The sequence below is a fragment of the Pavona decussata genome, unplaced genomic scaffold (genome assembly GCF_977016875.1).
Source record: "Pavona decussata unplaced genomic scaffold, jaPavDecu1.1 SCAFFOLD_176, whole genome shotgun sequence".
NCBI lineage: Eukaryota > Metazoa > Cnidaria > Anthozoa > Scleractinia > Agariciidae > Pavona > Pavona decussata.
Genome location: NW_028145587.1, coordinates 238132 through 252076, shown reverse-complemented (window position 1 = coordinate 252076; position 13945 = coordinate 238132). Strand labels below are relative to the sequence as shown.

Here is a 13945-nt window from a genome sequence, read left to right as displayed (position 1 = left end):
TTCGAGTAAATTAAGTTCGGCTAATTAAGTTCGGCGTCTGAATCAAAAGGCGGGATTTTCGTGATTCGGGCCGACCCTAATTTGAATTAAGTTCGGCTCATGAAAAGTTCGGCGTCTGAACTGGGCCTTAGTGTCCTTTGTCATTAATAGCGGGAATTTATTTCAGTCAAACGTCTGTAATCTATTTTTGTCGAAGATTTGGTTGCTGTCCGTATTATCGGGGTGTCCGTAATTGCGAGGTGTCCGCAATTGCAGGGCGAGAGTTGACTGTACCTGGAGTATGTGCTGTTTCATCGAGTGAGGGTCGTAGTGGATGCGAAGCATATGTACGATGATCCCGGTCGGAGGGTGTTGGAGCGGCGGGGGGGGGGATATGGGGAGAGTTCGCCCAAAAGGGTTTTTTTTACCTTTGACCCTCACAGTATAAAAAAAGGGTAGCGAGAAACTAACCCCAACTCCCCCATTTGGAAAAATAGGGGGACTGTGAACAGTCTTCCTACGTTTAGCCGTACCCACCCCCCGAAGTAAAACGGGGGGTGGGTACGGCTACACGTAGGCTACGAGATCGGTAGTTATCAGTCTGTACATGTATTTAACCAGGGTTTAAGAAGGTTTAATCCTATTGATAGAAGCCGTAGCAAACCTGAGCAGAAACGAGATGCAAAGGTTAAGCTGAGAAGTGTTGCTGCCGCCTATCGTTAATGTATAAGAAAGTATAAAGTATAAGAAAGGAATACATTTTTGCTTTATGTGAAAAGGCTTTTTCAGGTTTTCTTTTCGCAACTGAAAAAGCCCTTTCACATTGAACAAAAAATTGTATTCCTTTTGATAACCTCCGGGTAGAGACTTTATTGGGCAAGATCCTGGGTGGTTGGGGAGGGGGAGAGGGGTGTAGAGAGTGCTTGAGAAATGCGGCCTGCTTAAAGTTGAGAATTTTAACTCAAGCGACTTAACCTGATTTCAGACAAGGGAGGATTTTTTGCCTGCATGGTGTTACAATTGTAGTTTTGACGTCCTCAAAAGCAGCCCAGTCTGTCAAATAATTGCACCTTTTAATAAACTTACGAAAAATCGCTGGCCTCATTGGAGCTGTGAACCTCTGTCCGTAGCAAACACGGTACGCCGGGTTTCTTAAGCAAAAAAAACTGCCATCTAACTGCCGATCGAAGGAATTCTTTTTGATGACATTCGCACTCAAATAACCCCATACCGTAAATCTTCCCTATCACCCCCACCCCCAAAAAGTTATTATCCTTTTTCTACAGATAGAATAAAGTGTGTATTTGTTCAATGTTTTACGTTTTGGGTGTGCCAGGTGTAGTTTCCGGTATAGTCGATCACTTTACGTAAACACTAAAATCTTATCAAAATATCCGGATTGTAAACCAGATGTACACACAGATCTGAATCGTTTTCACGACAAAAAATGTTGATTTTTGGTTATATGTAAGCAGGACGAAGACGTCTGTGGGATTGGAATAGAGACACGTGAGAATATGTTTTCTATCGTTCATTTGCCGGTTTATACTGTCACGTTGCGGGTGCGATAACCAACAATCAGCAATACGATCCCCTCTTTGTGTGTCGACAAACGCATGACATTCACGATAAAAAACATTCTTTTTAACTTGAGTGTCGTATCACTTTCGCCACGGGTCGTTTTCAGGGCAAAGGCGCAAGGCTTGATCTAGATCAGATGTGTTTTTGCTGATCTCTTTTAACCGCTTTTAAACCGAGATACATATACGTGTGTCACTTATGGCCACCACGACAGCCGAAGTCGTTTATGTCCCGGAGAACGTTAATGGAAAAGGCTATATGGACTATCACCGCTTCAGGCTTCGAGTTGGCATCTGTTCTGGCATATCGATGTTGATTGTTTTATCAGGCGCCGTCGCGCTGATAGTTCAAATTTTGAACTTCTCAACGTTTCTAGCACAGAAGTACGATCTTGCCGAAGGAGACATGAGGGCGATTTCGGTATCAACAGCTTTCTGCGAGGAAATTTCCCTCGGTAAGGACGCTCCTAATCGAAATCTCTGGATACTATCTTCGTTGAAAACAAGCTCCCAGCTGCGGCGTACAAACACGTCGACTGAAGTGTTCGTCTCAAAACATCACTACTGGTACAAGGGGTTTTATTTGCTGGAGGGGTCATCCATTGCTGTAAACGCCGAGTCTGATACACTGTTAAAACTCTTTATTTTCAAAGACAAAAAGCGATTGAACGAGTGGATCAGACAAAACGACGACACGCGGAAATCGGAAGCCGGTGAAAATGGAAAAACATATGCCCCTACCGTGCAACCCACGAAGATATCATACAGTTTGGACGTTCGCGAAAGGGGAACCTATTTTGTTCTTTTTAAATACAGTAAAGGAACGAAGGACTTTGCGCGGATGAAACTTGACTTGAATATAAACCGTAAGGTCTATGACTTACAGTCTTCGGTTTATAGCTGTAGCGCGGGGGCTGGGGAGTCTTGCTCTTCAAGACTGTTATTCTTTTCCTCGGAAGTTGGTGTGCTCGAGGTCACGGACGCTTCATCAGAGCATTCATTTCACAGTACAAGGGAACTTGTTGCCACTTGGCAGTGCAAGCCACGAATCTGGTTCTACGTAGCGGTTTTCGGTGGACCCATCTTGCTTGCTATCGTTGCCAGTTGTGTATTTTACTTTTTTTACGTTACCCGGAAGAGAGAAAAACATATTTACAGGCTTGCGGCTCGCCGGCAGCAAGCTTTAAGGTGCGCAAGTGGCGTTGGTCGAAGCAGCTCTTTTAGTAATCGGAGTTTGAATGGTTCAGTGAGGAGGCCTCCCAGCAGGACACCAAGTGCTCGTAGCCTAGGGAACCAAACTGACTTGTCACGCGCACCATGCCTGCCGCCTGTCGTGACAACAATGTATACGGGAAACGCAATTAGCGCTAGTGAAGACAGTGGACACGATACAGACGAGGAAAGCAAACGAAACAACTTTGTCCAAGATCCAGACCGAAAATCCTCTGTTGACGGAATGTCTTTGGATTCCATAGAAACAACAGTTTCTAGAAAACCTAGCTTCAGTACCTTTCAAGGAAGCGAGGATGAAACTGCTGTTGTGTCACGTCACTCATGTAGAAAGTCGCGTGACGGTCACCGAACAAGTCGTGATCGTCAAGAAATGCATGATAAAACTCCGACCGGTAGAACCGAAAGAAATCCACCGGCTCGGCGGTATGCTAGTGATGAATCGTTTGACCGTGTAAGTAGAACGTTACCAAATAACCGCAGCAGCCAAGCAGCCCACGTGCCTTATCAGCGGGTGGAAGCCACCGCATCACGCAACTCGAAGGAACGATTACATGACCTTCGTGATGGAAGACTTTCTTCTAGTGAAAGAGCACGCAAACCAAGATCTGATTGCCGTGAGATGCATGATAACATTTCGAAAGGCGCTTTAACAATGAACTCGCCGACTAGACGCTATTCTAGCGACGAATTGTATCACCGTGATTTTTATGAACGAGCCTGCAAGACGCTGCCGCAAAACCAAGGGAACGCAGGACCTACTGCGTCACGCAACCCTACTGGACGCTTGCATGACAGTTGCGATGGTGGAATTTCGGCTAAGAAAAAAGCGCGCAAACCTTCTGCTGGAGAAAGAACAGGTTCTCTTCGCGAAGTCATGACTGGTAAGGTACCAAATGGTACCATTCCATCGCACTCGGCACCAACTCGACGAAATTCTAGTGATGAACTTTACGACCGTGCAATGTATAAACCTGTCAGCAAGAGTTTGCCTCGTAACCGTGGCATTACGGAGCCAGCCGATGACCAACGCACCCTACTGGAGCGGTTTCTCCTTCCCAACAGGCCTGCTTCTCTTCCGTCCTTGCAGTATACAGACGTTGCGCCGGACTTTCAACCATATGGAAGCAGCAGCGATCATGGAGATGAAAACATCGTCGAAACTCAGAAGATTAAAATGCGGACGCATTCTGGGAGACGAAGAGAGATGGGTTGGACTCCCAGACTGTCTATGGTCTCCGAGTCTGAGGTGTGAGAGAGCTTCAATACTTAATTGTGTTACACTACGCGGCTTCGTTAAGTCATTGCCTCAACTGAGACAAGGAATTCAATTAGTTGTGCGATGTGGTATTAGCCGCCAGTATCTTTTTGTTTCCGAACACGTTGGAGACAAATGTTCACCTATTGGATGTTGTTAATGCGCTCATTCCGCTCAAAATTGTCATTTTTGAATCGCGCATGCTCTATGGGGATTCTACGCTGTTAAGAGGAAAATAGCTCGCAGAACAGGTGCAGAGGGCGAGTTACGTACGACGGGAGAAGGCCCGCGCCCTGGACGGGAGAGGACGGGTGAAACGCATAAAAATAACATCTGTTCTTCAGGCTAGAAAGCAAAAGCCTGACTACAACCAGCAGCATTCTTCTCGAGTGATCGAAGGAATCGGATCGGAGGAATGTGAACTAGCCTGCACACATTGAGTTACCCGTTCGCTGGACGAAGTAGACCAGGTTTTGGAGCACGCAATGCTGTATACTGCGAGCAGACTCTCATTTGCTCGAGAATCCGCGGGAAAGAACGCAAAAACCTGGGCGAGCACGACATTTAAGAGTCGCGCGCGCGGGTTCTGCGCTACTCACCGCCTTACCGCTCGCGCGCGCGACTCGCTCCTCGAATATCGTACGTTCTTCTCCGCAGATTCTTCAGCAAAAGGGAGACCGCTCGCAGTCTAGAAATGCTGTGTGTTGGGATAATGCAGTGTGCATTTGCACCGAGAGCAGCGGCGGGTCCAGAATTGGTGTAAAAGGTCGCGACCCCGCGGAGCGGAGTGAAAATGTTTCAGGGGGGGAAAGCACATTTCGGCTCTCATACTGACAAATACTTTAGTATACTCGTTACTGTACAAGAGAAACGCAATTCGCTCGCTGCCGCATGTATTTATGCTTCGATGTTTTGCTTGCTGTTCATGTTTTCAGTTCACTCTGTATAAATCATAAGTGACGAATAAAATCGATAGATTCCGACGCAGTCGCTCTTATTTTAGAGCGGTTTCCGGATTTCCATTCAGTGTCGTAAAACTAAGATCAAATTTATTACTGACTGATCAGACCAGACATAAACAGATTAAGCTAATCCTGGGTTAATGTGAACTTTGAATTGCGTTTAATTACTAATCAAGTAAGATTCTCAAAAAATTATTTTTGTCTCTCAGTTTTGACTAGACTTTTCTTTACCATTAGCTTAAAATCAGCCTTTAAAATCGTTTATAACGAGCAAGAAAAAAAGCCTCGGTTAACTTTTAATCGTGCATAAGCGTTAATCGGCTTTCGAACAACTGGTGTCCAGGCACCATGCCCGGGCACAGGCGCTACCTTTGAGGAAAGCGACTCCGGCACCGTTCCTGGGCACGGGCACTGGTCTGAACAGAATTTTGTGAGTTCCCGTTGCCGCCCTACGATGCAGTAAACAAAATGGCGGGCGCTTAATTGACGAATGAGAACGCGATTGGTCTTTGGACGCCAAGGAGTCTGAACAATTCCGTTTTTTTTCAATACCCGGGCACAGGGAGCCCAGTATGAACAGGGTCTGTCTTATATCTCTAAGAAAAGCTAAAGATTCATTTCAGTTCCCTCAAACGTCGGACCTGTCTCACAACCCTTGTTTGTTAAGAACTCTGTGGGACGTTAAGAACCCACTGTTCGCAAAGAGTAGGGGACGTAGTTCCCGGTGTTGTGGTCTGGTCTTTGTATAATCTCATGGTTGGGTGGGTAAATGCTCGGTGATATTAGCTGCATTAGCTACTCTTAAAATCCGAGGGTAAATGAAGGTGATGTGACAGCAGTAGGACTCTTCTGCCATAAATTTCTCCCTCGTTTATTCTATCCTTTCTAATGCTTCTATTTCTGTACAGTCTGTTTTTACACGGACACTTCTAAAATACAAAAATGTTAAATCTCGATCCCCCCTTTCGCACATTACGATTTAGGACAAGGCAGCCCTTTAGGGCAGGAAAAGTTGGCAGTCACAATTATATCACTTTTTTTCCACACTTTATTGAAAATTAAACCACCACTCACAATACGACATAGGAACTGATTAAAACTTTTGTGTGAAAAGATCAAACTTTTTACAGTGGAACTTCGATTTCACTTGGACTCGCCAAGAGACCAGGGAAATTGAATCGTTATATCGAGGTTGTGTTTCATACATTTTAAAAGGCCGGGCTGAAGCTAAAAGTATCGTTCCTTATGCCGAGGACTTGATTCTATAGAGTTTGGTTAAAGGGACTTTGTCACGGTGATTTTGCTGTATTTTTGGTCAAAACTCCTCAAAAAAATTTCACTAAGAACTTTTTTTTTCTAAAATGAAATTGCTGTTAGAGTGCCAGGAAGAAAATATTAACGGATTTTCAACAAGGAAGGACAAGCCGTGATCAGGTTTTTTAGCGACGTCTCTACAATAAACAAGATGAACTTGAAAAAATAGGCCAATTTTTTCAAGTTGCAATCCATTTCCATCCTAGCCATGAGCAACCAAACATAATTATTACTAGTTTCTGTGTTCTAGTAGGGTTATTATTAACAAAACTGAACCATTATTTTGGCGATTCCATCGATTGAAATACGTTTTCTTGGCTACTCAAAATGACATAAAAAATAGGTTACACTGCCCCTTTAAATCAAGGTTCAACTGTTAAAAACAAGACTAGAAGTTGGCTCGCTCCAGGCGGCACTGTTGGTTACAATTTAAGCGTACTTAGTAATACAAAAAGCATGCACTCCGAACGATATTTTCAAAAAACAATATTTTACAAGTGTAGCTCAGTGGCCTGTTTGCCACAAACTGCTGAACATATTGTGGTTTAGACCGTTGTGATTTGAATGTTTTTGGTTGGTTTAAAACAAATTTAAAATCACAACATTTACCAGGCTGATACCTTTAAAAGGAGTATTATATAATTACGCAAAGTATACAAGGTGTCTTTACAGTTGTCATGCAATGCTTCTCATGTGGGACTACATGTCAAGTGAGGACCAAAACAACATCTGATCCTATACATAAAAAAATCGTCATTTACAAAAACCGTATCCAAAAACTGAGCAAGGTATGTACATGAGGCCCAAACAATTCAAACTATTCAAACTATTCAAACCATTCAGTCCGCGAATAACATCCTCAAGTGTGTTTTTTCAAGTTCAAGCTCTTTTCACGTTACTTCCCAGCCCTGACTAAGGTGGTACTTCTGAAATTAAAATTTTGTCCTTCTCCCAAAAACTGATTGTTGGTACGCTTGGACATGAATAAGCATTTGAGGACTACAATCTCCTCAAGTTAAATATTAATATTGTAATTTTACAGACCTGAAAACTCAATGGACAGGAGTCAGGCAGGTTCAAGTGACTAGCAGACCCCTTACTAGAATTTTTTTAGGTTGCTGCCGCAATAATTTAAAAATTATCCACGACTTAATGGGCACTTAAAGGATTATTACTGGAACAGTCAACGTTTTCATTGATATGCGCCATCTGGCGTTCCGAATATCTGTGTTTTAGAGACATCCATCTTGAAGAGAGTTTGAAATTGATCGCAGAAATGGCAGTGTGTCTAAATCAGCTGTGGCAGGGAGATATGGTATAATAATATATAAAAGAGAGAGATGACTGTATTGTATTCTGACCAATAGCTCACAAAGAGTACAGTTAAACCAAGGCTCAAATCCTTGATCTCTGGATCTCCAAAGGCTTGCGCACTGGCCTTTAAAACTTCCTTGGCGTACTTCCTTGAACGCAAGCTTATTGCCTTTCCCCTCCAACTGGCATGCCATTTTCCCCAAGTTCACTGATTCAAATGACATAATCCCTGGGTATTACTGCTAGAGAACAGAAAAATCTTTGTCGGTTCCATGCAAGTGAGGTTGTGGGTTGTCAACCAACTGGTAGCAGGTAAACTTGCTTTCCTCAGTGGCTATCCATAGGTGCACATTTTAAAAGAAGGCGGTTTAAGTAATGACTATGGATCCAAAGCAGGATTGTTATTAGAACCTGTGAAAAAAACAAAACAAGCAGAAGTATTAAAATTTCTGGTTTTCAGGTTTAGTTTAGGTCCATACAACATGACTGTTTAATTTAAAGATGCTTTGTGGATCTAAACAAGGACTCGGGGATCAGATACACATGTCAAAGTGAACAGATTAAGGACAGTGCTTACTAATAAGGAAGTATTTTTGTGTGGTTTATGACTATGTGCGGAAAGCAGATCTTAGCAAGGGCTATTGAAATCCAAAAAGAAAATTGGGGGTAACCACGCATTTTTTTAGAGATAATGAAGCAACAATTACTCCAATAAAACAGTAAAATACAAAGCAATGTATGGCTTTTTTTCCAAATTGAAGCTTTATTATCTCTGAAAAATGCATTATTCACTCTTTAAGTCCCTAGGGACCTTGGGGTGTCAAAAAAATCACTTGGGAACCATTTTTAAGTACAAACAAAGCCCTGGCAAAGAATTTTAGTTTTGACCCAAAAATGGCTTTTTTCTTTGTGGGGCCTATTTCTTTGTCCCCGGTCCCTTGGGAGGCCTAAAAAGTGTCCTGTTCAAATGCTGGACATTACAAAGAGGAATTCGAATGTTCATTTCATTGTCGGAAATACTGGTCATGCGTGACATAGACTGACTGTAACCATTCACATTACTTACCAGGATGGTCTTTACCACGGCGCCTCATTTCCAAATCTTCATCTTCCCGGAGTGCCTGTCTTGAACTATGTGGTGAGACCTTGCCCTGCTTCTTCTTCTTAATACAGCAGTATGCAGTGACGGCGATTATTACAATCAGCACAAATCCACCGACGCAACAGCAAATTATGATAATATCCGTGTCACTCAAACCACTAGAATCTGTTGGAGTTGTTGCAGGGGCTGCTGTTGTTTGAGGTGTCACTGGTGCAGCCTTAAACGAACTGGGATCTGGCTGCACAACCAGGCCTGAGGGTAAGGTTATATTAAAAGAACCAGATGCGATTGCAGTTTGAAGTTGAGTGACGGCATTTTTCAAATCGTCAGCAGTTTGCCCTTGGGCAGGGACTGCAACAAATGATATGTTAATGCTTCCCGGTATTGCGTCAAGTTCAGAAACACAGCCCAAATTAAAAGTTGAATTAAGTTGATTCTTAAACCCTTGCAAAAAAATCTGCTCGTCTCCACCAACTTCACTGTCAAAGTCAACGTCATTTATTGAAAATGTGATACGGATTCCTGATTCCGAAGATTGACATGTTGAGTACTTTTGACAGCCTGATGTGGTGTCGCAAATTCCAGTAAAATTACACAAGGATTCTCCTGCAAAAAACAAAAACAATTACTCAATTTAATTAGACGTATTTTCAAAATTCTTACAGCTGGAGGACTCTTGCTCTAAACTAAAAATTTATTAAGGTAAGGCATCAATTTGGGCCCAACATTAACACCAAAACTATTCCAAAAGGGTGCAAATGATAACTTGCAAGATGACAAGGCTAGCACTTTTTCTTTGAACCCATGACTCTCTAAGCCTTGTAGAAGCAATTGTTTTAAGTTACAGGGGCTCATGATCAGAACATCACAGTAGGTGACTGAATGTATTTCTTCGTTTAACCCTTTAAAGGGAACCTCCAGTCTGAAAACAAATGGACGGTAAATTGTTGGAAATAGTGTCTAAATTAAGAATTTTAGTTTAAGAAGTAAAAATAACATACAAGTGTGCTTAAATTTAGATATGATTGTCGCCTATTTTCGCTTTTAAATTTCCTGGGCGCCGCCATCTTGGATTTCATGACGTAATATGGTTGCTCTATTGTTTCACACAAAAGAAATTCTGCTTACTAACAATAGCGGCAACCGCATGACATCATAAAATCTAAACTGGCGGCACCCGGGAAATTTAAAAGCGAAAATAGGCAAGAATCATATTTAATTTTAGCACACTTGAATGTCACTTCTACTCTTTTAAACTGAAATTTTGAATTTAGACACTATTTCAAACAATTTATCGTCCATTTGTTGTCGCAGTGGAGGCTCCCTTTAATTTCCAATATCGCCATGCACATTCTCCATACTGTTCTCTCTATATTTTTATGGTAGTAGTTGGGAGAGTTTGTTTAAAAATCAAGGCAGCCTATCTTTGCTGATCATTTCCTTTATTCTCATGGCCCATATGCTTGATCAACTAGTAATATTGTATGGAGAAACTATACATTGATCATTATTGAAGCTTGAAGGGTTAAGGGTGGCGCAGGTTCTTTTCCCACCATGCATACATTTGGCGCAAGTGGTGATTGTCCAAGTAAGTCTGTTTCTTAAAGGCGCCGTCTAGTAATATTATATTGGTATTCTTGTGCAGTTTATGGCTATACACAAAAAGCAGATCTTAGCAACTTGGGCTATTGAAATTTTAAAAGAAGCTTGGGGGTAACCATACATTTTTCAGAAATAATTTAGCTTCAGTTTCAATTGGGAAAAAATGTCATAAATTCTTCTGTATTTTACAGCCTTTTAGAATAATTATTGTGGCTAAATTAATTATCTCTGAAATATGACTGGTTACCCCCAATTTTCTTTTTAGATTCCAGTAACCCTTGCTAAGATCTGCTTTTTCAGCATAGTTATAAACTTGGCAAAAAAAACTGCTGTATAAGAAGGCACCGTCATTAAGAGAATTTTCATCATTATCACAGACAGCTAGCATATTTCTGGATTACGGGCCATTCAGGCACACAGAATTATGACTTACCTTCGGCACAACACACAGTTCCTGTGGCCAGACATTCACGATTCAGTTTACAATAATCATATCCATCTGGACACAAACTGAAAAAAAGTAAGATAATACATTATTGTCACTATGCTCTTTTATACAGTGAATAACAAGCATTTACTATTTCAAATAGTTCTTACCATCAAGGCAAAAGCCATATGTTTGCTACTTACCTGCAATTGTATGTGTCCCGAGCCTCTGCACACCTAACCATGGCACGTGATACACTTGGACAAATCAGGTTTTGCATGTGGCATAAATGTGCCCAACCTAAGGACCAAGAAAATTTTCCTTTAATCCATCATAAAAAATTGTTTCTCAGTGTCCTCAATCAGGCCCCAGTTGCTCAAAGAGCAGATAACTTTATCCAATGGATAAGTCGCTATTCAGGAGATAAAATGCATTCAAGTTGTAATCGACTTCTTTCCTTTCCATATGTACCCAACTACTTTTCAGTGTACCATCTGAATCACCATTTTAAGCTTTACAGAAACAAAAATGTCTTTTGCCACTTTAACTCTTTAACCCCTAATATAAAAGCACAACTTCTCCTATCTTGCCCCCAAGTACTGGAAGTTAGGAGAAATTTGATGCTGATCACTGTTAGGGCTAAAAGTGTTATGGGATACTTAATATAAAACTATGTGATTTTAACAATAATTTTTACCGTTTTAATTAATGATATTCATTTGGTAAAATGTTATCAGTGTTCCTTAGAAACTGTTTTGCACCACACTGTAGCGTAAAAATTGTTTTTTTCCACATCTATAGGGATTCATTTTTTTAGCAAACCAAGTTTAGTTTGGCTTCCATGGAATTACATATGCAAAGCTCTCTGACAAAACAAACAGTGCCTTACCTCCTAAGTTGTCATTTGCCAGTGCCTCACTGTAGTTCCTAGCTTGAGCGGGGTTACAATCTGCTTGAACCTGGCAGGAAGCAGTGTAAGGGCAGAACACTTTGCCACTCTTACAAGCAAATTCAGCCTTTTTTCGAGAGGAGACATATTGGATATCTTGTATGCATGTACTTGTATTTGGGATGCAGCTCAATTGGTCAACACAGAACGTCTCATTTGCTGCGCACACTTTGCCAAATGGTCCGAGGCTGAAGTTGTTATTTTTCTGCCACTGAAACAAGTCGTCATAGGAGCAACTTGTATTTTCATTAATGCACTGCATGTACAACGGGCAAAAGAACTTGCCAGAGGGGCAGTCTGCACACCAGGGTGTGTTTGTCAGATTGCGAAGCATGTCATTGGTAAGATGAATGGTACAATCATCACTATTAGGAATGCAGCTTTGGGTTAGGGCACAAAACTTGGTACCATAACCACAATCAGCACGTTTCTGTATATCATTCACCAGCCAGTTACGAAATCCCTCGGTAACATTATATGATGACCACCATGGGGCGACACTAGAGACGGTTTGAGAAATATGCTGGGTACTATAGGGGCAGACCATGCCAACCATACTGCTAAATGTTGAAGTAACAATAGTTGGCCAAGTCATAGAGAGACTGCTGCTGCTGCTACTCGATGAACTGGAGCTGCTGCTGGAACTGGATGAAATGGATCTGGAACTGGATGAACTGGAGCTGGAACTGGCTGAACTGGAGCTGCTACTGCTGCTGCTAGAACTGGATGAGGAAGCACTAACACTGCTACTGCTGGAACTGCTGCTAGAAATGGATGAACTGGAGCTGCTGACGGAACTGGATGAAATGGAGCTGCTACTGCTGGAACTTGAACTGGAACTGGAACTGGATGAACTGGAGCTGCCGCTAGAACTGGATGAACTGGAGCTGCTGCCGGAACTGGATGAACTGGAGCTGCTACTGCTGGAACTGGAACTGGAACTGGATGAACTGGAGCTGCCGCTAGAACTGGATGAACTGGAGCTGCTGCCGGAACTGGATGAACTGGAGCTGCTGCTAGAACTGGAAGAACTGGAGCTGCTGCTGGAACTGGATGAACTGGAACTGCTGCTGGAACTGGATGAACTGGAGCTGCTGCTGGAACTGGATGCACTTGAGCTCTGGCTGACACTGCTGCTACTACTTGAACTGCTACTGCCGCTGGAACTGGAACTGGAACTGGAACTGGAACTGGAACTCGGGCTGCTGCTGGAACTAGAAGAACTGGAAACGCTGCTGGAACTGGATGAACTTGAGCCCTGGCTGACACTGCTGCTACTGGAACTGGAACTGGAACTGGAACTGGAACTGGAACTCGGGCTGCTGCTGGAACTAGAAGAACTGGAAACGCTGCTGGAACTGGATGAACTTGAGCCCTGGCTGACACTGCTGCTACCACTTGAACTTGAGCCCTGGCTGACACTGCTGCTACCACTTGAACTTGAGCCCTGGCTGACACTGCTGCTACCACTTGAACTTGAGCCCTGGCTGACACTGCTGCTACCACTTGAACTTGAGCTCTGGCTGACACTGCTGCTACTACTTGAACTGCTACTGCCGCTGGAACTGGAACTGGAACTCGGGCTGCTGCTGGTAGAAGTGATAGTCACGCCAGTGCTTGTCAGACTAAGGTAGATAGTGCTTGACTGAGGAACTACACTGCTGCTTGGTGGTCGATTTACCAGTTCAGGACAGATGGTGGGTAAGCCACTACATATTTTTCCAAACAATTCCACTTTACCACAGAACTCATTGACATGACAGCAAGCCGTCTGCAAGTAAAAAAGGCATTAAGTCAGTAAAAAAGTAAGGGTTTTTAAAGTATTAAAACGATGATTTTGTAACAGGTAGGCTGCGCTAAAATGAAATGAGTCTGTTTCCGCCATGTTGTCGAGCGAAAGCTGGGGAGAGCATGAAACTCGTGCTTAGGCTCCACCGCCTGCTTGTTCCCGCTTCGCGCTTACTCGCGCTACACTTCGCGCACCTTTCGGGAAGAAAAAATTACGTGGATCACGGAAAGCGAGCGAGAGGGAGATCTTGAATTCCGCGACTTACTTGACTGGAAATGTGAAGCGAAAGTCCTAGGAAAAGGCTACTGTCTACTAACTGCTACTAAATGGTACAGTCAACTCCAGGCTAGGCCAGCCTTATGTGTTGCTAAGCAACGTGTCTTTTGGTGCAAACAGAGGACAACAGAATGTCAAGTTATTTTCATAATTAATCAAAAAA

At 42.8% G+C, this 13945-nt stretch overlaps 2 protein-coding genes across 2 annotated transcripts; one reads left to right on the top strand and one right to left on the bottom strand.

The window, feature by feature from the left end:
• The first annotated feature begins 1393 nt into the window (after window positions 1–1393).
• Window positions 1394–4593, top strand: LOC146463423 (uncharacterized). The gene has a single exon (XM_085084405.1). It carries the CDS (start codon window positions 1759–1761, stop codon window positions 4042–4044), a length of 2286 nt encoding a protein of 761 aa, XP_084940531.1. The 5' UTR covers window positions 1394–1758; the 3' UTR covers window positions 4045–4593.
• A 1914-nt stretch (window positions 4594–6507) lies between these two features.
• Window positions 6508–13500, bottom strand: LOC146463422 (uncharacterized; the record flags this gene model as incomplete). The annotated part of the gene is made up of 5 exons (XM_085084407.1): window positions 6508–8048; window positions 8704–9345; window positions 10775–10851; window positions 10972–11068; window positions 11658–13500. Coding segments are annotated over 5 exons (2691 nt in total), but the record flags the coding sequence as incomplete, so codon positions are not given.
• Window positions 13501–13945: the final 445 nt, after the last annotated feature.

Bases quoted from the DNA above. Each gene is read 5' to 3' on its own strand.
- LOC146463423 (XM_085084405.1), top strand. From the start codon at position 1,759: ATGGCCACCACGACAGCCGAAGTCGTTTATGTCCCGGAGAACGTTAAT.